At 41.6% G+C, this 24,654-nt stretch overlaps 1 protein-coding gene across 3 annotated transcripts in view; it reads right to left on the minus strand.

Annotated features, from left to right (window-relative positions):
* Positions 1 to 689: 689 nt before the first annotated feature.
* HEATR5B (HEAT repeat containing 5B) overlaps positions 690 to 24,654 on the minus strand; it is an 81,913-nt gene continuing 57,948 nt past the window's right edge. For 2 of the 3 annotated variants that reach the window (XM_054976692.1, XM_054976685.1), the window contains 8 exons: positions 24,027 to 24,287; positions 23,563 to 23,690; positions 22,786 to 22,930; positions 21,629 to 21,898; positions 19,653 to 19,877; positions 11,706 to 11,857; positions 2,231 to 2,444; positions 690 to 1,249 (listed from right to left, as the gene is read on the minus strand). In XM_054976692.1, the coding sequence (XP_054832667.1) occupies positions 945 to 1,249; positions 2,231 to 2,444; positions 11,706 to 11,857; positions 19,653 to 19,877; positions 21,629 to 21,898; positions 22,786 to 22,930; positions 23,563 to 23,690; positions 24,027 to 24,287 (1,700 nt within the window). In that variant the 3' untranslated portion in view covers positions 690 to 944. Of the gene's footprint in view, positions 1,250 to 2,230; positions 2,445 to 11,705; positions 11,858 to 19,652; positions 19,878 to 21,628; positions 21,899 to 22,785; positions 22,931 to 23,562; positions 23,691 to 24,026; positions 24,288 to 24,654 lie in introns of those variants that run through there. The other variant, XM_054976698.1, reaches the window with a different exon arrangement.

Consider the following 24,654-nt stretch of genomic DNA (forward strand, 5'->3'; position numbering starts at 1 on the left):
AGCTCTGTCCCCTAAAAGCTGAAGTCATATTTAACAGGTTCCACAAAAATGAGTGGTGCTGAGGGAATCCAATTAACTATGTGCATATCTTCCCCCCCCCCCCCGCCTTTGAAGTGTGCTAGTCTTGAGAGTTGGGGAATGCTCAAGAAGAGCGTGGTATACTGCATGGGGGCGGGGGGGGGGGGAGGAGAACAGCTACAGTTCTAGATGATATTGGCAGAAATCTCCCCATACTTTTTGTGCAAGCTATGAAGTGAACAGAACAAGAGATTATGCTAAGGAAGGAGGGGTGGCTCTGTACTGCATTCCACTCTGCTTTCAAGAGTCCCCTGAGTATGAGAGCAGCTTTGGGAGGGCACAGGGGTTGGGCGAGATCCTTTTCATAAGCCCATTCTGTTCATGGTTCTTTGGATCCAAATCTTTGTTGTTTTCTTTCAGACTACCCTATGGAATTTACTTTTAAGCACACTGATCTGGAATGGAAAAGATATAATTAATATGTTTGATAAAATATCCAGATCTCTACTTTAAATGGAAACATGCATTAATTCACCTGAAGTTTCTTGTGTTAAATAAGAATGAAACTGATTTCCTCCTTTCCCTCTCAAATGTGTATGTGCATGATGGACATATATTACCCAGCCCAAACATTCCTAACACCCAACAAAATACAACACAAAGTGTTTCATTACGGGAGATAGTTTAACACAAGATTCCAATACATCAAACCTATTCCATTTCATAAAAATCTATGTACATACAAATAATATTATGTCCCTTACAATGTAGTCGTACCACAAACCTAAGAACATAAATGACTAGTGGTCAGCCTCAAACACATAAGAGAGAGACAGAGAGAGAATGAATGCTATACAGCAGCCGAGATGGAAGGAATGATGTATTGCTTGGTGATGGATTTTATGATCGGTTCCAATAAGAAGAAATCAGAAAAAGCTAGTTTTGAGTTTAATTGTTGGAGTGGAATGTACTGTGGGTGGCGGTTGCCTGGCAGCTGCCTTGGCTTTGCTTGCCTGACTTGCTCGAACTGCAGTTTCCAGCCGTGTTTTCAGCTCAGGGGCTGCTCCCATCACTGTCTTGAAGGCATGAGGGTAGAGGGGCCCAATACGTGTGAGGTCTTGGAGGGCAAACTCGTGGAGTTCTTTTGATACCATGGATGCAGAGGAAAAAGCATTTTCATTCAGCAAATAAGATATGAGGGTGGGAACAAGCAGGGCAAGCAACTGCACTCCTAGAATCAATAGAAGCAGAGACAGAAATTTAATATTTTAAAATCAGGACATTGACGCAGGGCTTCACATCATTTATTTCTGTTAGAAAAAAGTCACTATTCCATTTTTCCTACTGCAAATCTGAAAGAGACCTGACAGCAAAGGAACTATTTTTAGGATCTGCTCACAACTCCACACTGAGCTCAGTTCTAGTACAGTATTTCCTAAGGTACTCTGTTACCATGGGGACAGATATAGCATAAAACTGCATTTAGCAATACATAATCAGTAGAAGAGCAGAGTCACAACTTTTAGATACTTTGTCAATAGCTAGGATAATTTGTTTAGCGTATCCCAAAGCATGTAACCTGCAGTATCACAGATCTGTTAGCTACAAACGTATGTCATGTTCCAGAATCCCTCACATGAATGTAGCTTTAGTGGAAGAATCAGTTGTGTGCAAAAATAAAAAGACACCTTTGCTTTTCCCACGGAAATTAATGACAAAGAACAGGGGAATGCCATGCGTATAAATTGCTGGATTAGAGCTATAATCTTCAAACGCAGCACTTCAGACAACTGATTTCTGTGAAAAGATACTGTTCTGAAGTTATTATATGTTTGAGGGCAGAGTATTCTGAATTCTTGATACCTGGGGTACAGTTTCTTTCTGGATTAAAACTGGAAGCACACTTCACTCTTACTCTCTAAAATACATAAACTGCAAGACATCTCCTTGGGCTGCAGCATGGCCAGTTAATATTGTATCCTGGCCTGCTCTCAGTCTTGCCCATTTGTATTTAAGGAATTTCACTGCATCCTTTACTCTTATTTGGGATTATGTTACTGGCCATATATTAATAAATATTTTGGGAAGAAAGATCAATGCTGCATGGAATCATCCCATCCCAATGTTAAGAAAGAGTGGTCAATGCAAGGCCCTAGTGTGGGTCCTAGTACAGAATTTGAGAATTAGTGTTCTAGCGAAGCAGTATACTTACTATTTTGTTCCTCACCAAGAGCAACCAACGTTTCAAGAACTTTAATTCCTTCCTGGACTGCTAAAAGCTCTGTTTTGTTGTTTGGTCTGTTTTTTTCAACTCCTTTCAGTTTCTCAACCATGACTGGCGCCAGTGAACGGATGTATGGGGTTGACAGAGCACGATTGGTGTGTTGGAATACGGAAAGAAGAAGCTGGTAGCATTTGGCTTGAACCTAATCAATATATAACATTGATGTATTAGTTTAAAATTTGCTATGAAACTAACACAACTCATGAAAGAGAAAAAAAGTAACTAAAACTTCTTTGTATTTCTGCACCATGTCTTGCAAAGACAGAAAGCACTCAGTGTGGGAGAAATGTGCTCCATAATAGAGCACCACCTCTGCAATGGATGGCATGCTGCAAAAACTGAAGAAAGGATCAGGATCTAAGCCAGTATTACTCAGAACTGAATTATAAAAAGAGGAATGATGGCAAAAATAATACTTTTACTTATGACTAGGGCTTTCAGACTTTATTATCTACACTGAGTCTTGAATACAGTAGGATTTAAAATCCTATTAAATGAAGCGATTCTAATATTCAGTCTGTATCTCCTTTACCTTAGTGAAGCAATACTGGTCATGGTAGAAAGCCCTAGGATTATCTAGGATGGGTGAACCATCACCTTTACTACACTCCTATTTGAACTCACAGTTAGAACCGTTTTATTAAGGCACCATCTCTCCCTGAACAAACCCACAAAGCAGCTTTGGTTGTCTAATCTGCAGCTCCTCTCCATCCCTCCATGCAGAAGTATGAGAACTGTCACTGTTCCATCTTGGGCTTTTATACTGGCAGTCCATCTGTTGTGGTAGAAAGGTGCAAGATGCCAGGTGATCCAAATTCAAGTAGGAACATAGGAATGGGGCTATAAACAGCTCAAATTACAAGTTGAGTGGAGATAACCAATTTCCCAACTGCCAGTTAGGGACAAGACAGATAGCTATTTGGACAACCTGAGTTGGGTCATAAAGGGTTGAGATATGTGACCTAAACTGACTGGAGAACAGGGTGTATAGTGATCCATGTGGGATTTCACTCCCAAATTTGTGACAAGGCAAAGGGAAACACATTCAGCTGGGGCAGAAAGGGTTAAAAGATCTGGACACCCTGTCAGAAGTGCTCTAGTTAGGACCAGTTCATCAATGAGTAGGTCCCAAGGTAACAACAGTGTCTATACAGCTTAGATTAACCACATATGTTTTGGTACCTTTCTTAGTTCTGCCATAATCATGTACTGCTGTGATATACTTTTGCTAGGTACTTCTGCTCTGGGGTCTAAACTTATGTTATAGTAAATAAAGATCTTTATTTACTATGTTCTTCATTGCCTTGCTGCTTCTTCCATGCATAGGTTAGAACCTCTTGGCTAGCAAACAGGAAAAGTGGGGTGAGAGCAACAAGTGCAAACATTCTACACATATGCATGGAGCACCCCTACTGGCACCACAAGCTGCCAATAGACAATGAAAAGGGCTGAATTTGCGTGGTGGCAAGTTCCCCATATAGCCAGTGGGAAAGGGAGCGAGTCCTGTGATATGCACGTGTGTCAACTTTTAGAAGGCTATGGCTTCAAATAGCCTTCTGAAGCCAGTGAAAGAGATTGATACTAGTTCCTTTTCTGTCCTGATCCTTTTGTTATTATTAGAGGTGTGCATGGAAAGAAACTTCAGCTGATTCAGGTTCAGTATAATGAACTGGGGGGGAAATCCGGTATTCCCCAAATACTGAATTCATTTTCCAGTTCGGCTCGGCAATACAGAGCAAATTCGGTAAGATTTGACCATTGTTTCCAATGGGAAACCTGATTCAGGGCTTTCTGGGGGCCTGGGAGGGCATTTTTGACTGAATTTTACCACATTTGTTGGGGACCTACTCCTAACTGTCCTATAACAACCCCCCCCCCCCAAGATTCAGGAAGATTGGACTTCGGGGGGCCATTTTATGTCCCTCCAAAGAAGGTGCCCCCATTGTTTCTATTGTGGGAAAAAGTGAATCCCACTGCAGAATCATATTGCTCATGGGTGCCATGGCCACAAGCACATTCCCAATTACAATCTCCACACCAGATAGCCCAACAGAACCAAAATAAAGCTCCCCCAAAACTCAGAACCCCCTAAGCAGGCTGACCAGCCACTATCTATTAGTTTCTGTTGTGGGGGAAAATGAGTCCCACTGCAGAAAAACAGAGTTGCACTTACCTGTAACTGTTGTTCATTGAGGTCTTCTGTGCAGGCACACATGGGACTGCACATGCACAGGCCTGCCGAATGGTGAAGTTTTACAGCTAAAAATTCTTCTAAAGAGCACCTGTCTCCCAGAGCGCATGTGTGAGCGTTTCCCACCGAAAATGCCTGCCCTCCTGTGGAGATGGAGCCCCCACCCTCAGTTCATCCTAGCTGCCGGCCTCCCCATTAATTACAAGGAGAACCAAGCGGGGTAGGAGGAAGGGTATGTGTGCCTGCACAGAAGACCTCAATGAACAACAGTTCATTGCAACTCTGTTTTCACTGTTGGTCTTTTTGTGTAGTCCCACATGGGGGATAAGCAAGCCACTTACCATGGAAAAGGGTCGGTTCTCTACTGGAACAATGATTGGAGAACTGCTTGGCCCACTGCTGCCTCCTTTCTGTTTGCCACATTGATTACTTAGTGTCTGATGAATGTATCAGGTGATGCCCACGTGGCTGCTCTGCAGATATCCTGAAGAGATACGACTTTGAAGAATGCAGTGGATGCTGCTTGTGATCTGGAAGAATGGGCATGAACCTCCAAGGGGCAAGTTAAGTTCATGTTTTTATAACATGTTCTGATAGCCTGTATAACGCATCTTGCAACTGTCTGTGACGTGGCTCTCTTCCCCTTATTAGGTCCTGTGTGGCACATGAACAGCTGATCATCTGTCCAGAAAATGGCCATGTGATCTAGGTAAAATAAGGTTGCCCTACGAACATCTAAGGAATGTAACTTTCTCTTTGCTTCTCTTGTGGGTGTAGGGAAGAAGACTGGCAGTATGACTTCTTGTGACATGTGGAATTTTATGACTACCTTGGGAAGGAATTCTATGCTTGGTCTAAAGACTACTTTCTCTTTGTGAACCTTCATAAAGGATGAACTCACCTGAAGGGCCACTAGTTCGCTAACTCTTCTAGCAGATGTGATAGCCACTAGGAAGGCCACCTTCATGGACAGAAAACACAAGTCGCATGTGGCCAACGATTCAGAAGGTGAAAGCATTAATTTAGCAAGAGCTAGGTGTAAAGACCATTGATGTACAATGGTAGCTGCTTTTGGGAACATATTTTGTAACCCTTTAAGAAACTATTTGACCGTATAATGGGGAAAAAAACACTTTTTTTTATATACTGGAGCATGAAAGGATGGTATTGCTGTTAAATACACTTTGATGGATGAGTTTGATAATCCATTGTGTTTCAATTGTAACAAAAACTAGTATGTGTGCCAATGGGCAGTTGTATGGGCCAATTCCCCTATTTTTACACCAATCCACAAACTTTTCTCATTTAAATGAATAAGATTTTCTGGTGCTAGGTTTCCTAGCGTTCAAAATGACTTCTGCTATCTCTTGCGTAAGTTTCCCTACTGGAGAACCAGCCATGCCATCTGTTTGAGTCTGTTTATATTATAGTGTTGTGCTCCTCTGTAACTGAGGCACAAGGGGTACATGTTGAAAGCTGCTCCCTGAAAGTTGTACCAGTCGATGAAACCATGGTTGCCATGGCCAGAAGGGTGTCACTGGTCCCATCTGACTGGATTTTGCTGATCATCCTTGTTATAAGGGGAATGGGGAGAATGCGTAAAACAGGCATCCTGACGAGTTTATTTGGAATGCATCCCCTATGGAGGCTAGATACAGACTCTACCCCCCACCCCACCCCCAGAGCAAAATTTGGGGGCCTTCCAGTTTTCCCTTGTGGCAAAAAGATCTATCTCTGATTGACCCCATTGGCAGAAAATCTGTCTTATGTAATGACCCTTCAATGACCATTCATGGTTGGACGAGCCTAGCCTGCTCAACTTGTCTGCAAGGACATTGTCTTCTCCAGAAATGTGAACTGCTTGAAGAATGATGCTCCTCTCTATGGCCCACTTTCACATGTGTATTGCCTCCAAGCACAGCGTCCTGGATTTTGTGCCACCCTGCTTGTTTAGATAGAACATTGCTTTTGAATTGCTGATAAGTATTTGTACATCCTTCCTGTCACAATATCTGCAAACAAAGTAAGGGAATAACTTATGGCTCTTAATTCTAATATGTTAATGCGTAATTTTTTCTTCTCTTTTAGCCATAGCCCATGTGCGAGCATGTTGCCACAATACACACACCCCCAACCTGATGCAGAGGCATCTGTAGTCATTGATATATCAACCCCTGGTGACCCAAAGTCCACTCCAGCTAGTGGGTACATAGCTAATGTCCACCAAGTTAGTGATTTGATCACAGCCCTTGGAATGGTAAACCTTTTCCTCTGTGAGTACACAGTGGGACGGTAGACAGAAACAACAACTGTAGTTTTCTCATGTGAAGTCTGGCTATAGGGATCACAGCCGTAATGGCTGCCATCAAACCCAGCAATGCTTGTATGGTGATGGCGTGTTGAATCCTCCGTCTAGAGAACAGTTTTATCATATTTCGTATTTTCTTTGCTCTCTCCAATGGTAAGAAAGCTTTGTTTAGAAACCCATCAAAGATTGTGCCTATAAATTGTACCCTCCTGGAAGGATTCAGATTAGACTGTTTAAAATTAATTAGGAACCCAAGTTTCTGGCATGTCTCGACTATAACACCTATCTGCTTTTGCAACTTTTCTTTTGTCTTTATGGCTGATGCTGTCCGTCTGCTGTGTTGGAGGCAATACTCCGTAAGACCTTGTGGTCTGTCTGTCCTTTTTCTTTTGGGACAAATATTTGTCCGTTTTAATGGAAAATGAGGTTTGGCCTTTGAAGGGGAGATCTTCCACCTTATTCCTTGTTTCCACAGGTAATGCCATGGAATGCAGCCAAGGATGTCATCTGAGGACTACAGCAGATGCTAAGGCCCTGGTGGAGGAATCTGTCATGTTCCGCCCCGTATTTATCTGTTGTTTAGAAAGCTTTATGGCCTCCTCTTGGATGACCTTGGCTAGCGATTTCTGGTCTTTGGGTAGCTTGTCCACAAATGAAGTCATGCTATTCCTCAGGAATATCTGGTAAGTCCCCATAATCGCTATATAGTTGGTGATTTTCACATTTAGGGCTGCTGAAGTGTAGATCTTCCTCCCTAGCCCATCCATTTTCTTTCCCTCTTTGCCAGCAGGAGTTGAGTGAGGACCTTGCCTATGCTTTGATTGCATCTCCTCTGTGATGAGGGATGATGGTTGCGGGTGCGAAAACAGAAAGGAACAAGTGTCTTCTTTCGTCTTGTACAACCCCTCAGCCTTCTTTGATGTTGGTGTTAATGAAGCTGGTTTCTCATAAAGTGATGTAATCATCTCCACAAAGCCCTCAATAATAGGGAAGGTGATATTTGCTGGGTTGTCCTTTGGTTTTGGCTCGGTGGCAGAGACGTTGCTGTCCAATGATTTTGCCATCTTAAGCATCTGTTCTGAGAATAGCTGAAAATAATCTGTTCAGGAGACAGCCCTGTCGGTTGTCTGTGCCTCATATCCAGCGATCAATCTGATGGTAAGCTTGGGCTCTCTTCATCCTGGAAGGGTTCCGGATCTGACTCAAGTAGCTGGGATGCCATGGAAGATTTAGACATGTAATATAGATTCTTGTGTCTTTTAGCTTGACTAGGTTCCTCACAGGTGGATGAGGCAGACTCCATTCTGTATGGTTCCCCAAATCAATGCCATAAGCAGATGGGGTTTGTTGTCGGAACCAAAGCGAGCACTTGTGGGAGCAACAAGGATGAGAGTGCCCCCATTCCAGTCTCTTTGATCTGGGGAAGCCCAGGGTAGCTGGCCCTTTTCCTCTGAAGAATATCCAGACTGCGATCTAGAGTGAAGTGACAATGTTTTTGGGACCCTCTATGATTTGGATCTCAGGAGAGTCTCTTTTGACATCAGCAATATGCTTGGTCTTCTCCGATTTCTGAAGGCTGCGTTGTGATTTTAGCCACGCCTTTTTCTTAGGTGGTTCCTCTGGAACCTTTTTGCGAGCTTCCCTCTCTATTGCTGACTCTGGGCAAGAGTCAGTGGTAGTCACTCTCCTTGACTCCGCGTGATGTCAAGACAGTTTTGCCCTCATCGGTTCCAAGGGTCTGGTGTAGATGCCGGCTCCAAGGTTGTTCCAGAAGGCTTTGTATCTCAGAAGTCGGTTGTCAGATCCAATGATGTATGCTCGGATCTGAAGGGCTCGTGGGTCTCGAAGCCAAAGCCAGCGACGGAGTCGAATGGCATTTTTGGGTCCAAAGTGGTGCGGTCAGATCCAAAGGGGCACGCATGCCTGAAGTTGATGGTTCCATATTTGTCAGATCTGATTCACAACCAACTCCGATAGAGCAGAAGATTTTTTCGTCTTCGTAGCTGGGCTGCTGGATGCAGAAAGCACCTGCTTCAACAATAATGTTTTTAATCTAGCAGCTCTCTCTGCCCACACCTTTGGGGTAAATTTTTGGCAAGTCTTGAAGGCCGGGACGTTATGGCCCTCCCCAAGGCAGAGATCATGCCCATCTGTACAGGTCATTTTTGTAGAACATTTTGTGCACCTTTTAAACAATGCTTTCTCTGCCATCTTGCAGGTTTTTGTAACGAATTTGGAAGGGTAGTTCTTGGTATAAGAAGAAGCAGCTACGATGCATGCTGAAAAGAACCTCTCTGTCCGGCAGCAAAAGAGAAACTGAGGGTGGGGGCGTGCTCCGCAGAGGGCGGGCGTTTAGGGCAGGAAATGCTTACGCATCTGCTCTGGCAGACAGGCGCCCATTAAAAGAATTTTGTAGCTGTAAAACCTCACCATTTGGCAGGCCTGTGCATGCGCAGTACCATGTGGGACTGCACAAGAAAATCAACAATAAACACAAGGATCATGGCTGCTATGGCCACAGGCACACTCCCAATTACAATCTCCACACTAGACAGCCGAACAGAACCAGACTGAATCCTCCCTCAAAACCCCAGCACCTCTGAGCAGGCTGACGAGCCACTCTCCATTGTTCCCTATGAGGACCAACATCACACCAGAGCATTACCCAAATCAAAATGAAGCAAAGGATAGTCTTGCAACTAGCAGCAAACTGAAACAAGGGACTGCCCCCACCCTTGAACCAAACTGATGCAAGGGGAACACTTCAAATAAATAACAGAAAATTAGAATAGTAATTTTAAGGTTATTAAACAATAGCTCAGTTTATCTTTCTACATCTATTTTGAACTTAGCAAATGCTTGTTTTTAAGACCTTTTCCCCTTCCCAAATATAGCTAGATTTTTTGCTTTTCTCTTTTGTATCATGTGAATAACATAGAATTCTATAATCATAGGGCTGGAAGGGACCTCCAGGGTCAACAGGTTTATTTTAAAAACTCAAGGCTCTATCCAGCTAAGTTAAGCTCCTTTTGTCATTGTTTTCAGTGATAGATTCAAGCCTGTGTTGCATCTTTTCTGCTGAAATAAATCGGACTGAAAATTATTATGTTGTAGGAAGCTGGTGTTGTTGAACACATTGCCTAGACTTGTTTAACTGTATTTCCAGTTGCAAGACTGTGTCCCCCCCTTGCTTCATTTTGGTTTGGGTGATTCTCTGGTGTGTATTAATATTAGGTTTAATTGTATATGGCCAAAGGCCATCACAATACAAAGTTAAAAACAGTAAAAACAGAAATCTGTCTTACAACTGTGATGTTGGTCCTCATAGGAAACAATGGAGAGTGGCTAGTCAGGGGGTGCTGGGTTTTTTGGGGAGGCTTCATTTTGGTTCTGTTGGGCTGTCTGTTGTGTAGATTGTAATGGGGAGTGTGCCTGTGGCCATGGAAGCCATGATCCATGTGTTTCTGCAGTGGGAGTAGTTCCCGCCCCCCACAATAGAAACTAATAAAGAGTGGCAGGTCAACTGCTCAGAGGGTGCTGGGGTTTTGGGGGGGAGGCATTCATTTTGGTTCTGTTGGGCTGTCTGGTGTGGAGATTGTTATTGGGAGTGTGCCTGCGGCCATGGCAGCCATGATTCATGTGTTTCTGCAGTGGGAGTCATTTTTTTCTCCACAACAGAAACTAATGGAGAGTGGCTAATATGTCTTCTGAAACTTTTGTAGATTTTCTTTTGCAAAATGCCACCCTCCCATCCCCCTGAACAGCCCCCCGTTTTCCTCATAGAGAATGGAGAATTGAGGTGGCTGGGGCCAAACAGGAGGGAAGCAGTGATTCTTGCTGACTGCAAGAAACACTGCTGCCAGGGCTCCTGAAGTTTACCGAGTAAATTCGGTAAACTTCAGTTCGGTATTGTCGAATTGCTTCATCAATATTGGATTAGGTTCAGTAATGCTGAATTTTATCGAATCAGGTAAAATTTGGCATCTTTACCAGAACCTGAATCCAACTCACACATCCCTATTGATTATATTAATTGTTATTATAGCTGAGCATTTAAAATTTTTGTTGTAAGCTGCACTGAGTACCTTTGGGGAGAAAAACAGAGTACAAAAATTTTAACTAACTAAATAAATAAAATCTGTATAACTTTGTACTGTTTTACTGTATAAGTGAATTCAAGCTACATATTGCAACTGTTAATGATAGGAAGCAATGACAAGTAGTTTAACCTGGTTCTAAAGAATGAATCAGCCAGATGCACAAAGGACAAACATAAGAAGGCCTAAGGTATGCCATCCCATGCTCACTGCATTCCAAAAGCTGGAAAAGAATAAAGGTTACTCTATTATTGTTTGTATATTTTGCTGTGTCACAGATATTAAGGAGACAGAATTATGGGTTCAGTGGATTAGTCAAATAAGGCTTCTCTTACATTCCAGAGCAAGCACTTTAAAATGTTAAATTGAAAACACGTTTGCACTATGCACATACTAGCCAGGTGTTGCACACTTAATAACCTGATTTATAGTCTAATGCCACAAGCCATCATGGAAAATTCATGTACAGAAGTGGCTTTGGCACAGGAATCCCTTTGCTAGAACAGGATCCAAAGCACTACCTGCATAATGAAAATAAAGCCAACACTTGTCTTATGGAGCAAGATGGCATTTTTTGTTTATGAAAACTGTATATGACATCAGCCAGTTTGGCAATGGAAACCAAAACCAACACATTTTAACCATTTTCTTTCCAGACACAGATTAATGTAAGTAACAAGATCATACACAGGGTTTTAAGTGAACAAGCAATACCTTTTCAAAAACTTCAGAGGAAAGAGTGGATTCTTAATTACCACTGGATGGTAAGCTAGAGGGCACTACATTCCTCCTGTATGAAAAACTCACCCATGGATCACATGAATTCAGTGCAGTTTTGAATCTGCTCATACAACCGTTCTGTAATGACTGCACTCCAATTATTTCTGTGCTTGCAGACCACAGGAAGAGTGCAATAGCTGTCAGCATGCTTACTTCATCCAAAACAGGCTTTGAGGCCTCTGAAAAAAATCCAAAGAAAACAGGCTGAGAGCTCATACTGAAAAGTTTTGGGATTTGTTTTCTCTTTCGTTTGAGTCAAAGTAATCTTTGACAAAACAAACTGCTGAATTGAAAATGCATAGGAATACATTTACCATATATGGAAAACTGCAAACTCTCAGCAAAACCCAATACAGAGTTTTTAAAGCATTAGGAAGGCCTTTTAAAGGCTATAAAGTAGGAGTATTAATCTTGTCATGTCTGTCCCATCCATGCCATTATTTCAACGGGGCTGCTGGGCCGCCTTATTGAGATCCTAAATGGCTCATTCGACTGTTCCATTAGAAACAAATGCCCTCAATCCTGAAAAAGTTCTATGGCTTGTACTACAAAAAACCGCAAGTCCTCTGGGTTTCCATCAAATCTGGCTTCCAATTTAAACCATCCTTGCGGCGGTCCCGCACCAGGACCTCCGACTCCCTGATGCCCTGCTGACTGCTGGATCGGGGCCGCTCTGGGGGGTTGCTGGAAGGGTCCCTGCACCATGTAGGGTGTGTTTTGTGCGCCATCTGTTCCATATACAATAGGGGCTGCTTGAGTCACCACCCCATGTGGTGGTGGAAAGAGTTGCACCCGGGCCCCCAACACTCTCCAAGGGGGGGTATGCTGTGGGGCCTCCTGGTAGTGGATGGCCCATTTGTAATCCTGTCCCCATTGGGACTACAATCTGGGCTCCCTGGTGCTGGTGAGCCACTGGCTTTGGGACCATGACCCATACATTAAGTAGTCCACTGGGGAAGTGATTTTCAAAGGGGATCGTTGTACGAGATATGTGTGGACTCAGAAAAGGGGCCGGGAAGCGCCCTCCCCTTTAGAGACTGTTATTAACCACCGAGGAGGAAAAAGCCATTCCCCTTGAATATCAGGATTTAAAACAAGTATTTGATGAAAAAGAAGCTGATGAACTCCCCCTCATAGAGACATGGACTGTGCTATTGAATTAATTCCAGGGGAGAAGTTACTTAAAGGGAAATTGTACTCTACGTGCCTCAGAGATACGAAGGAGCTGAGAGACTTTATTGATAAAAACTTGGCATGAGGATTCATCCGCCCTGCCAGCTCCACCCATGCCGTGTCTGTATTATTTCAAAAAAAGAAAGACGGGAGGTTGAAACTATGTACTGATTATCGTGGAATAAATGCTGTATCCATGTCGAATGCTTACCCCCTCCCGTTGATCAGAGACTTGCTCAGTGTGATGGCGCAAGGAAAAATCTTTTCAAAATTGGACTTAAAAGATGGCTACTTTCGAGTACGAATAAGGGAGGGGGATGAATGGAAAACTGCCTTCAATACCTCACTGGGGCAATTCGAATATCTTGTGATGCCTTTCAGCCTGCAGGGGGCACCGGGTGTGTTCATGAATTTAATTAATGAAGTGCTGCACAAGTGCCTGTACAAAGGTGTGGTTGTTTACCTAGATGACGTGTTGATTTATTCTCCTGATAAAGAATCCCATGTGGAATTGGTCAGAAAGGTGCTGACGGCTTTAAAGAAGAACAAACTACCAGTGAAATTGTCTAAATGTGAGTTCCATAAGGAGGAACTGGATTTTTCGGGTACTGGGTCTCACATCAAGGACTTAAAATGGACCCGGCAAAAGTCCAAGCCATAGTGGGGTGGGAACCCCCCAAAACAAGAAGGCAATTGCAATCGTTTCTAGGGTTTGCTAACTTTTACCGACCCTTCATAAAAAACTGCTCAAATTGCTCTCCCCCTAACAGACTTGCTAAAGACCAAGGGGAGGGGAACACAAAAGAAAAAGCTTAGTGCTAAATTGAATTGGACTGTGGAATGCCAGGAAGATTTGAAAAGCTGAAAAAGTTGTTTATTTCAAAACCGGTTCTACGGCATCCCGATGAGAATCGGAAATTTGTGGTCCAGGTCAATGCAAGTGACACTGTCATACAAGGGGTCCTCCTACAACTGAATAGAGAGGGAAAATTGTATCCTTGCGCATACAGTTCTAAAAAATTCTCTGAAACTGAACGCAATTGGAGAGTATGGGGAAAAGAAGCTTTTGCGGTGAAATTTGCACTTACCACCTGGCAACATTGGTTAGAGGGGCCAAAAATTCCTTTTGAAGTACAGACTGATCATAAAAACTTAAAAGCGTTACATACACCCCGTAAGCTGAACGTCAAACAGTAAAGATGGGCGGAATTCTTTTCCAAGTTCAACTTCACACTGAAGTACCTCCCTGGCCAATCAAATTTCTTAGCAGACGCACTTTCGTGCATGCCCCAACGCGACAGCCAGGAGGAGGAGATAACATACAGTTTTCTCACCAGCTCAACTAGGAGGAGCGGTAACGACACAAAGCCAAGCTGCGAAAACACAAAACAGCACGAAATCTGATCCCTCAGAATGGGGAGAGAGGGTAAAAGCTGAAACGGAAAAGGAGGGGGGAAATGTGCCCAAAGCCGATCTGAAACAAGAGGGAGATGGACACTGGTACAGAATGGGCAAATTATACATCCCAGCCAATTTAAGAAAAGAAATTTTGCAGCAATGCCATGATGCCAAAACTGCTGGACATTTTGGATATCTAAAACCATACAGTTAGTACAAAGACAGTTTTGGTGGCCAGCTATGATAAAAGGATGTTTCTCAATATGTATCTTCATGCCCAATATGTATAATGGGAAAATCTAGGAGGGGAAAAACCCCTGGACTGTTGCAACCCTTAGAAACGCCCCCTAGACCATGGGCTGTGATTTCAATGGACTTTATCACAGACCTTCCCCCTTCAAAGGGGTACACAGTAATCTTAGTAGTGGTGGGTTTATTCTCCAAGTAGGCTCATTTTATTCCCTGCACTACTATTCCTACAGCCAAGAAATTGGCCAACCTTTTCATGAAGCATACAGTCAAACTGCATTCATTTCCTACTAAAGTAATATCTTGGATCAAGGTGTACAATTCGTTGCCAACTTCTGGCGGGAGCTTTTGAAAGTTGCTGGTATTGAACAAGGTCTTAGCTTCGCCCATCATCCTCAAACCAATGGACAAACTGAATGCACAAATCAAGTGCTAAAACAGTTCTGAAGATGCTACATTAATTATCAACAGGATGATTGGATTGATTTTCTTGATTTTGCTGAATAAGTGTATAACAACTCGCTACACAGCTCTACAGGAGCTCTACAGGAGCTCCTCCATTTAAAATAGTACATGGATATGAAGGAAATGTCTTGTCTTTTACTACAACACCTAACCTCCAGCAGTCAGGAGATTTAGGAGAATGGTGGACTAATCTAACTTCCCAATGGGAAATTATACAAAAGACTTTGGACAAAGTAAAAGAGGACTATAAAAAGTTTGCTGACAGAAAACGTTCTGAACAGTGGACACTGCAACCAGGAGATTTTGTGTATTTCTCCACAAAATATATAAAAGGGGAGCAACCAAGCAAAAAATTAGGATGGAAATTCTTAGGGCCATTTTTATTAGGAAATTAATCAACAGACTGTAGAAATAGAGCTCCCCAAAAACTTAAGACAAATCCATCCCGTTTTCCACTTCAACCTTCTGAAAAAGGCTCCCCCACCTGATCAATGGCATCCAGAAAAGGGGGGCACACATCCAATGCTAATTGATGGACAAATTCATTATGAAGTAAAAGAGATCTTGTACTCTAAACTGAAACACAACAAACTATCTTGTCAGGTGGAAAGGCTTTGATGAATCTTATAGAGAATGGGTAGAACAATCCCACGTGAATGCTCCTAGACATATTGCAAAGTTCCACAAACTTTATCCTACTAAACCTGGCCCTTGAGAAGAGAGGGCCATCTTTGGGGAGGCAGAAATGTCATGTCTGCCCCATCCATGCCATTATTTCATGCTGACCTGTATTTCTGAACCAGTGTTTCATGCTGTAACTTGATGTCATACTGCCATGCCATAACTGCTTTGCTTTCACAGACTTACTGAAGATGCAGGTGCCTTATCAAACAGCTGTGGAACTCTCAGTGCATCTGACCTTGTACACTGCTCACTCCCATGAATTACTGTCTCAACTTTGATCTCCTGCTTTCTTATTGTCTAGACTTGATAACTGAAGTATGCAATAAATTCTCAGGAACGTTTCGCACCAAAAGTATATATTTACTGATGGAAGGGGGAGAGGAGTAATTGTCTTTAAAAGGAATGATTTTCTCCCATATTGTTATTCCTGTCAACCTGTTTTTTACTGCTTAGTTGCTAACCTTGCTTCTGAGTAATCCTATGGACGTATCTGTGGAAATGATCTGATTTCTGAATAAAACCATTTAACCAAGAGCCTGGATTCTTGCTGTAATGGTACAGGGATCTATCTGCCATAGCCTGTCATCCATAGCCTGACATCTGCTTCCCCCCTCCCCATACTCCAATATGTAATTTATTTCATTACTGGTGATGTAGAGGTTCTGAACCAGGGTCTGATTTGAGGTAATGTTGATTGGAAAGGCTGAAGTCCTGAAGGGCATGGAATCCTGTTGACACTAACTAATTCAGTTAAGACCCATAGGGTTATTCTGGAGAAGTGAGTTAATGTTGCTGCAAAAAGCATTCTTCCAGCTTCATTTAGCCTGGAGGATGGCTCCCTACCTTGATTTGGCTGATCTGTCCATGTAGATCCATGCTATGGTTATCTTGATGATAGTATATTATAATGAATTCTACATGGGACTGCCCTAAAAGACAACTCAGAAACTCCAGTTGGTACAGGACACACAGACTGGCTAATATCAGGCACTAAATGGGCAGTGCATTCTACAGACAGTCCATTGGTTGCAGGAAAGGGGGGGGGGAGCCAGACAGTTTAAAAGCCTGGAAAATATCTTATCCAGAGGAAACAATGGAAAATGGTGGGTCAGCTTGTTCAGGGGCCCAAAGAATTGGATCTTGGGGTCCAATCCTCCTGAAATTTGGGGGGTCTTTAGTAGACAGTCAAGAGTAGGTTCCCTGCACATTTGGTAGAATTCACTTAAATAATACCCCCCTCCTCAATCCCTGACATTTTTCTCCATAGGGAATGATGGCTGGTTAAATATGGGATACTCTGGGATACTGGATTTTTAAAAAAATCCCTGAAACCTGGTCCTGGACCCAGATTACCTGGATTTTTTTTCTCTTTTGGTGTACACCCTAGCCACAATAAATGGGCCAAATTTAATTTAATGGTAGCAGCATATAGGCAAAGTAAACAATAAGAAACCACAAACGTGTGGCCGTATGTAAGGGGGGGGGGTCACACTCAACAACTGCTCATTCACGTGGATTCTCTGCAATGGTTCCCTTTGTAGAATGGCTTGCGCCTGAGGTGGTCAATAAGGCTCCCACATTTTTGTCATTTTGACAAATGTGCAAAATGCAAATGTTCACAAGGGCATTTTTCTAAAGAGATCAGAGCTGTAGTATAACAGAATAGGATGGGGGGAGGGTGTCATGCGATCATGGCAGACGCCCAAGTTCCTTGCCCCAACCCCTGTCTCTTATCTACAATCTAATTAAAGCATTTTAAAGCAGCAAGCCTTGGGGAAAAAAGATGGGCTAAGTCAGGGGAGGGAAGGGGAAGCCCTCCGGTTCGACTAAACCCCCTATGAAAGCATTCCTATCTACAGATCTCCTGTTTGCTTATTTTTTACCTATCCTGATTTAGTCTTTATCTAACAGACAACTGAAAGAAAACCAGTTAGTTTTTTGAAGCTAAATTTGGATATGGGGAGCCACAAAGGCTCCCAAATCATCTAAAATCAATTGCATACTGTTAAAAACAAAACAGGAGAAAAAAATTCTTTCCTACTAAATAATTTGGCAGAAAGACAGTAAAATTGACCATCTAGAAGGTAATTGTAAAGAATGTTGGCACCCATATATCTTTTTACATCTGTCAGTCCCTGGCAGTTAGGTCCCTCAAGCTCTCCATAGTTAACACACAGGTGTTCCAGCTGAAGCAACTTTATTGAGATCCATACAGTTCAGAATGTTCACACAAAGGTGGCAATTGGCAGAAGTGACAATTCAAACAAAGGCATTATTAATTATAGGGAAACTTCCCACCCTTCGGTCCGTTGACATTCTGGCCCAAAACCCCAAAGAAGACACATGGGAACTGATTAGATGGAATACAAAGTGAAAATATCCCAGTCTCTGGGAAAAGAAACAACGTTCGCTGCTAGCAGCTCACCTTCAAGGACACTTGCTGGAAATGTGAAAGTAAATATTTTCAACAGATAATGGAGAGGCCGCACTGGCTCTCCTGCATTTTATGTTAGCAGTTTAGACACCCTCAGATGATATATGCAGTACACAGAATATAACTTTGGCAAACAGTTATGATCAGCACAAAATGCATAACACAATATTGGCAGGTATGCTGGCATACATGACAACATCCAAGACGAATAATATCAAAAGACAAACAGTTAAAATCCTTATGCACAGGTTTGGGATACCAGTCAAACTGCTCCATACAAGTAAAACATGCTTTTCTAATGGGTGGAAGCAATGAGGCGAATCAGAAATTTTAACGCGCCATTGGTGGCATAACATATATACAAAAAAACTTTTGGGACAGTAAAATCAAAGTAATAGAACTTATTATGTGGCACCCAAAACCACATGGTACATTTATCTGAATCCCTGGTCCTATTAACCAATTTCAACAATTAGAATACACAGTTGTATATAATGTAAATATTTTGTAACAAACAAGTTATTTTGTAGGCAAGTAAATCCTTGGTTTAGGGGATAGGAATTATAATTCCAATTGATTAAGCTTGTTTAATGTCTACTTTATATTAACTTGTTTGTACAATTTAAAAAACCTTTTGAATAAAATATAATTTTTTTAAAAAGGTCATGTTTATAAGAGATAATATTGTAGACTATTGCAATTATTCTATGTCACCTCCTTTTTTAGTATCTTCTACATTTCTAACCCTACTTCTTCATTATGGTATCTCATGCTACAGATAATTTTTGTTGCCTTAGACTAGTTCTTTGGTTTGCATTGTACGTTCCCTGGAGGGCATAATGCTCTGCAGACTAACATTTACTGGTGGTCCCTGGCCTCAAGGATGTTTGCCTGGCCTCAACCAGGGCCAAAGCCCTCTCAGCTCTGGCTCCAGCCTGATGGAATACCCTCTCAGCTGAGATCCGGGCACTGCGGGTCTTACTACAGTTCCACCGGGCCTGCAAAATGGAGATGTTCCGCCAACCCTATGAAAATGGTTGAGGAGCTGGCGAACTATCCTGCTGATCCCTTGCCTGGACTGTTCCCCTTCTAAAGCCTAACTGAAATCTGTCGTGCCTACCCACAGTGATATGTACTGAAGTTACTGTCCTGCCACATTTCAGAGGTCCTTGTTGGACTGTATTTTATTGTTTTATATGATTTTAAATTGAATTTTGTAGTATTTTATGGTATTTATATATTGTTGTGATTGTTGTATTATGATATTGTGACCTGCCCTGAGCCCACTTGTCAGGAGGGCGGGATATAAATTCACTATATAAATAAGTAAGTAAATACATAAATAAATAGTTTTCCAGTTCTGTAATCTTACTCCTTCTGCATTCTTTATTGGCCTTTGCTGCCCGATTGAATTTCTTATTTTTTTTATTTGCCTGAAGCCTCAGTGAGAAAGGTGGGCTATACATGAAGATACTATTATCAATCATTATCAACACATTAAATTGTTCTCCATAGCAAATTGTTACTTCAGCTTAATTTTTAACTAGCTTCAGTAATTACAAGCAAATTACCTGGTTGAGAGTATTCCAAGATGGAAGCCAGGGTGCTGCGGATAAGGTTTGTCCACTGTTTGTGAATTTCTTCATTCACGGCCATTGGAAGCATTACAATGTTTTTCAGACCTTGAAGTGCTGCAGTGACTGTTGGAGGAATCTGATTTCCCATTGTTTTTACAGCAGTTTCTTTCAACACTTGTGTTATTAGAAATAGGATTGTGGGTAATATTGTCATGCATCCTGAAACAAAAATATTTAATGGCAATTAACTGAAAGTAGTGTCGTACACAATGACACAATCCACAGATCTGTTAGGGGATGGGGGGGGCAATGCATACACTGGGCTCTATACAAGTAAGCAATATTCTGTTCTCTTCTGTTGGATTACCCTTATTGTTATGTATGCAGTAGGGGTGTGCAAGAAAAAAAATTCGGATTTCCTGCTTCAGAATTTCTGAAGTGGGGAAAAAAGTTGGAAATAGTCAGCTGGAGGGAGGGGGTGTTAAAGTGTAAAGCGCTCCCTGTGCCGTTTGTGTGCCGGCGAGCTGGGCAGCAGCTTGGAAAGGAGCATTTCACCCCAGCAGGCGGCACTCAGCCACTTGTTGGGGAAACCCCTGACAGGCAGCTGATTCAGGGGTTTAAATACCCCTTTCCGACCTACTGTGAAGCAGCATGGAATGTCGGGGGGCATTTCACCCTCGCAGCCTGGACTCAGCTGCTTGTCAGGGAAACTCCCGACAAGCAGCTGATTTGGGGGTTTAAATGCCCCTTTCCGACCTGCTGCGCAGTGGCACGGAAAGGGGCATTTCACCCCCGCAGCCTGGACTCAGCCGCTAGTTGGGAAAATGCAGCGGGCATTTAAACCCCTTGACCCGAAGCTTCCCAAAGCTATACAAATCGCTTCGGGAATCTTTGATTCGGGGTTTCTGAAACGACCCCCTAATCTTTGCGAATCGGGTCTGATTTGGGTATTTTTCCTGAATCGGAAAGCCAAATTGCACACCCCTAGTATGCAGCATTACCCAACTCACTGAAGATAAACAGGATGATTCTTGAATGCACGGAGTTCCAGTGCATATCAATTCCATTTGACCACGTTTGTTTTTCTTTCCTAATTTTCAAGAGATAACAACATGACATTTCGAAATTGTCATCTTCCTAGGCCTTGGGATGAGATAAATACTCCTTTTACTGCCACCAATAAATTCAAGAGCTTCTAAAAAACTGTACTTTAGTACATAAAAACATTATATATTCTACTATACAAACTATCCTTACAGTAGCCTTGGATCAAAACCTGTCCACACAGTCTACAAAAAGCCCCGAGTTCTTCCCTGAAGAGCAAAATTCTTCCTTGAAGAGCAAATAATTGCCATACAGTTCTGTTAAGCGATACCATTTTGCACAAATAATGAGCACTGAACCCAATCCAGAGTTATTTTAAGATAGTCTCTGGATACTGTGAAAGAATGAACCTCCAAGTGTCAGAAGGAAAAACACATTAGAGTACCCAGTACCAAATCACACCAGGAAGAGGCAGCAAAGTGGATGCAGAACAAAAGGCAGACTAGTGAGTTGTGGCAGCGGCTTATACTATTTCTCTGGGAGTAAGTAGCACAGGAGCCTGAAAGAGGGCTATGCCACCAGGGGAAAAGATCACTATCATTTGATTTCTGGAACCCACTAGGCTGTTTAAATACTACCATAAGCTTGCCAATATCTCTGAAAGTAGAACAAAGAGATGGCATAGGAAATATTTCATACTAGCTTTCAAACAGATGTTATGGATTCCTATGAAAGCTCTGCTTCCATTTATCAGAAGGGGCTGGGACAGTTCTAGCAAATTTCTCTGGGTTGTCAGTGCCACTTAACCACCCAGACTCCATTTTTGGGTGGCTGTTTTCTATGTTTAATGTTTTCCTTTGATCGCTTAGCATTTTTTTCTGCAAAATACATGAAACAACACATCTTAAGAAAGATTTTTACATTACCAGCTGGAGAACACAGAGTGGGCAGGTCAGACAGAATGGCAACAGTGGCAGCTACGAGGCGAGCACTTTCTTCTGGGAGTTGGGCTCTGTTTGAGATATGAGTTGGAGAATCTGACATTTTTGTGCTTAGATGGGGCATGTGCCGTACTAGGATAAACATTAGAAGTTCCATGGCAGCAAATACAAGAGATTTCCCAGGCACAAGACCCCCACTTTCTCCGCCTTCACCCAAGATAGTGCTAGTGTCTTTTTCCTTTATATCTTCTTCATCTGAACAAAGAAATATTGGATAAAAGAAAATACTTTTGAAAAATGAAAAATCCACTACAAGACATACACAATATAAAGAGGCTACAAAGTCATGCATAACAAAACTAAAAGCGTAGCTACTCTTACACAGTATTCAAAACATAAAACCAATTAAAATTTAGAATTCTAAATATTCAATGCCTGTACAGTTTGCATTTCTTTATTTTTACAAAGAGCATAAATGATAGAATCAAATGTGACAGGATGCTTATATTATTAGCCAAATGAGATATATACTGACTTATTTGACTTTTCATGGTTTCTGATAACACTAACAACAATACTAACATCTCCATCTCATGCAGTTATAGAGGGCCTCCGGTCTACCAGTTCAGTTTCTCAGGAAGTGGAAGGGCTGAAGCAGGACAGAGCAGGCACAATTCCAGTGTGGATGTACTTCTCCAGAACTAGCCTGTTATGCTTTATTGTCTAATCACATTGTTATATTTGAAGATTATTAGTGGCTGTCGTGAGAACTACATTTCTTGCTAATTGGCAAGGTGCAAGTTTTACAATAAGTAAACATACAACGAGAAAGAATGTTTCAACATCTAAGAACTAGAAGTACTTTAATTTCATTATTATTAAAATATTTAATATCTCATCTTTTCTGTTGGCTTATCGTGAAGTCCTTTTACCTTACAATTTAGCATAACACATTTGCTTTGCTCTCTACAGAGACAAGTCATAACTTACAGATCAAGATATATTTTTCCCAATTAGCAAACATACAAATAGGAGGAAGATGACTTTATATAGCCTGTTTCCTAATAAAAAAACTTTGCTCTAATACAGTTAATTAGTTCTTCAGTTTGGATGCTATATCGAAAAAAATGTGTGTATCTTACTCAATGTGTTTCTTTTGTCTTGCAAATGATCTTGAGCAGCTCTTACTATCTGCTGCACAACTCCAGTAACAAGCAGCTGGACTGAAGGAGGATTGCAGGTCAGCAGGAGACGGTGGAGCACACTCAGAAGTTCAACACCAAGAAGCTATTACCAACAAAAGATTATCCGAAAGTCTTCAATAACTTCAGACAAATTTACTCCCCTATTCTTCACTAACCCCACAAATATCACATTTAAACTGCGTAAGAAATTCTTACACTACCGCATTTTACGAAGACTAAGTTGGGGTCTCCAAACTTTTTGAGCTTGCTGGCACTTTTGGAATGATAACACAGGATGGGTGCAACCCAAAAATGCCTGCAGGAGGCAGAGCCAACCACAGTATGTCAGAGAGCGAGGTTATGCATAACACAAATACTAACTCTTCAATATTTCAGACAGAAGCTCTGTTTAACAGGATGACTTTTAAAAATGAACAAATTGTTTAAAATATTTTCTTCAATACATATAGCTTACCTTCAGTCAAACAATGAGGATCCTTGTGACTTAGTGAGCACAAAGTGCAAGTTTTATGCTTATGCTTGCTTCTGTTGATTTCATAATTATTTTTTAAACAGAGAAAAATCAGGGCAAGACTTTAGACAAACATTTCCTAAACTTTTTTACTCCATGAAATAAGCCATGTCATTTATTATTCAAACAATCCATTTACAGTTCTGCATGCTAAGATAATTCTACAGTGAATAGTTTGTACTGAGAATGTCCTATCACTATACCTGATCTTCTGCAATATGGATTCTGGCACAAGGGGAATCCAATAGAGTGTGCAGTGCTTGTAAACAGGATGTGACATGTTCAACAGGTTCTTCTGGCCGAGGGGAACAGAGGAACTGTATACTGACACCTAAAAGCAAATTATTTCAGCTTTTTAGACAAAACAAACTTTTGGAAAATGTGTTAATAAAACATTATCTACATTAAATGTCTGCATGTATGTGAAATACTGATTTTAATTGTGTTTTAAAAATATGGCTGGGCATAGAATTGCATCCATCATACTCAGCCAGAGAGGATTCTTCTGAACTAAAAGAAATAATCAGATTTCCTCAAAAGTTTTAAATTGGCCTGTTTCTGTACTCTAATGAACCAGTGGCCTTTTAAAACAAACAATATTTTTAGCTGATAATATAACATTGTTCTATCACTCTAGAATTCTGAAATAATAGCATGCAAATATTACCCAAAATCAAATGCATTCTATCTTTGTTTATCTCTTGCAAAGGTTTGGTGGTAGGTGGTGTTCCTGGTGCTGGATTTAACATAATTGATGTGGCCCGTTTCTGTGGATTAGGTGTTGCTGTTGATACTTCTTCAATTGATTCAAAAGCAATAAATCCTGTACTGTTCAGCCACAGTGCAACTGCATGTAGAATTGGAGCCCATGAATTCCGGTAATGCAGTCTAGCTGTATCAATGGTCTCTGGAGTATAAAATGCCCCACCTGTTAAGCCAAATATTACATTACATTTTTAGCATGAGAGTGGTAGTATAACAGGCAAAAACAGTAGAAAGCACGTTAACTTTTCTTGCTTGCAGCATTTTGCTAAGATTGCAGAAAACTTAGAATTTCTGATACACACATGTGCACAAACCAGGACAAAGGGAAAACGGTAAAAAATTATATACACATGGCAGCTCACTATGAATATATTTAATTATGAACATGGCCAAATCTGTTGACACTTAAATCCAGAAACTGGAGCCATGATTAGACAAGATAGATCTTTCTACAAACCTGAAATAAAACCTACATTTGCAGAAAATCTGAAATCTTAAAACACAAACAAACACTTGAGGGGATAACACTG

Source organism: Eublepharis macularius, chromosome 1 (genome assembly GCF_028583425.1).
Source record: "Eublepharis macularius isolate TG4126 chromosome 1, MPM_Emac_v1.0, whole genome shotgun sequence".
NCBI classification, from domain to species: domain Eukaryota; kingdom Metazoa; phylum Chordata; class Lepidosauria; order Squamata; family Eublepharidae; genus Eublepharis; species Eublepharis macularius.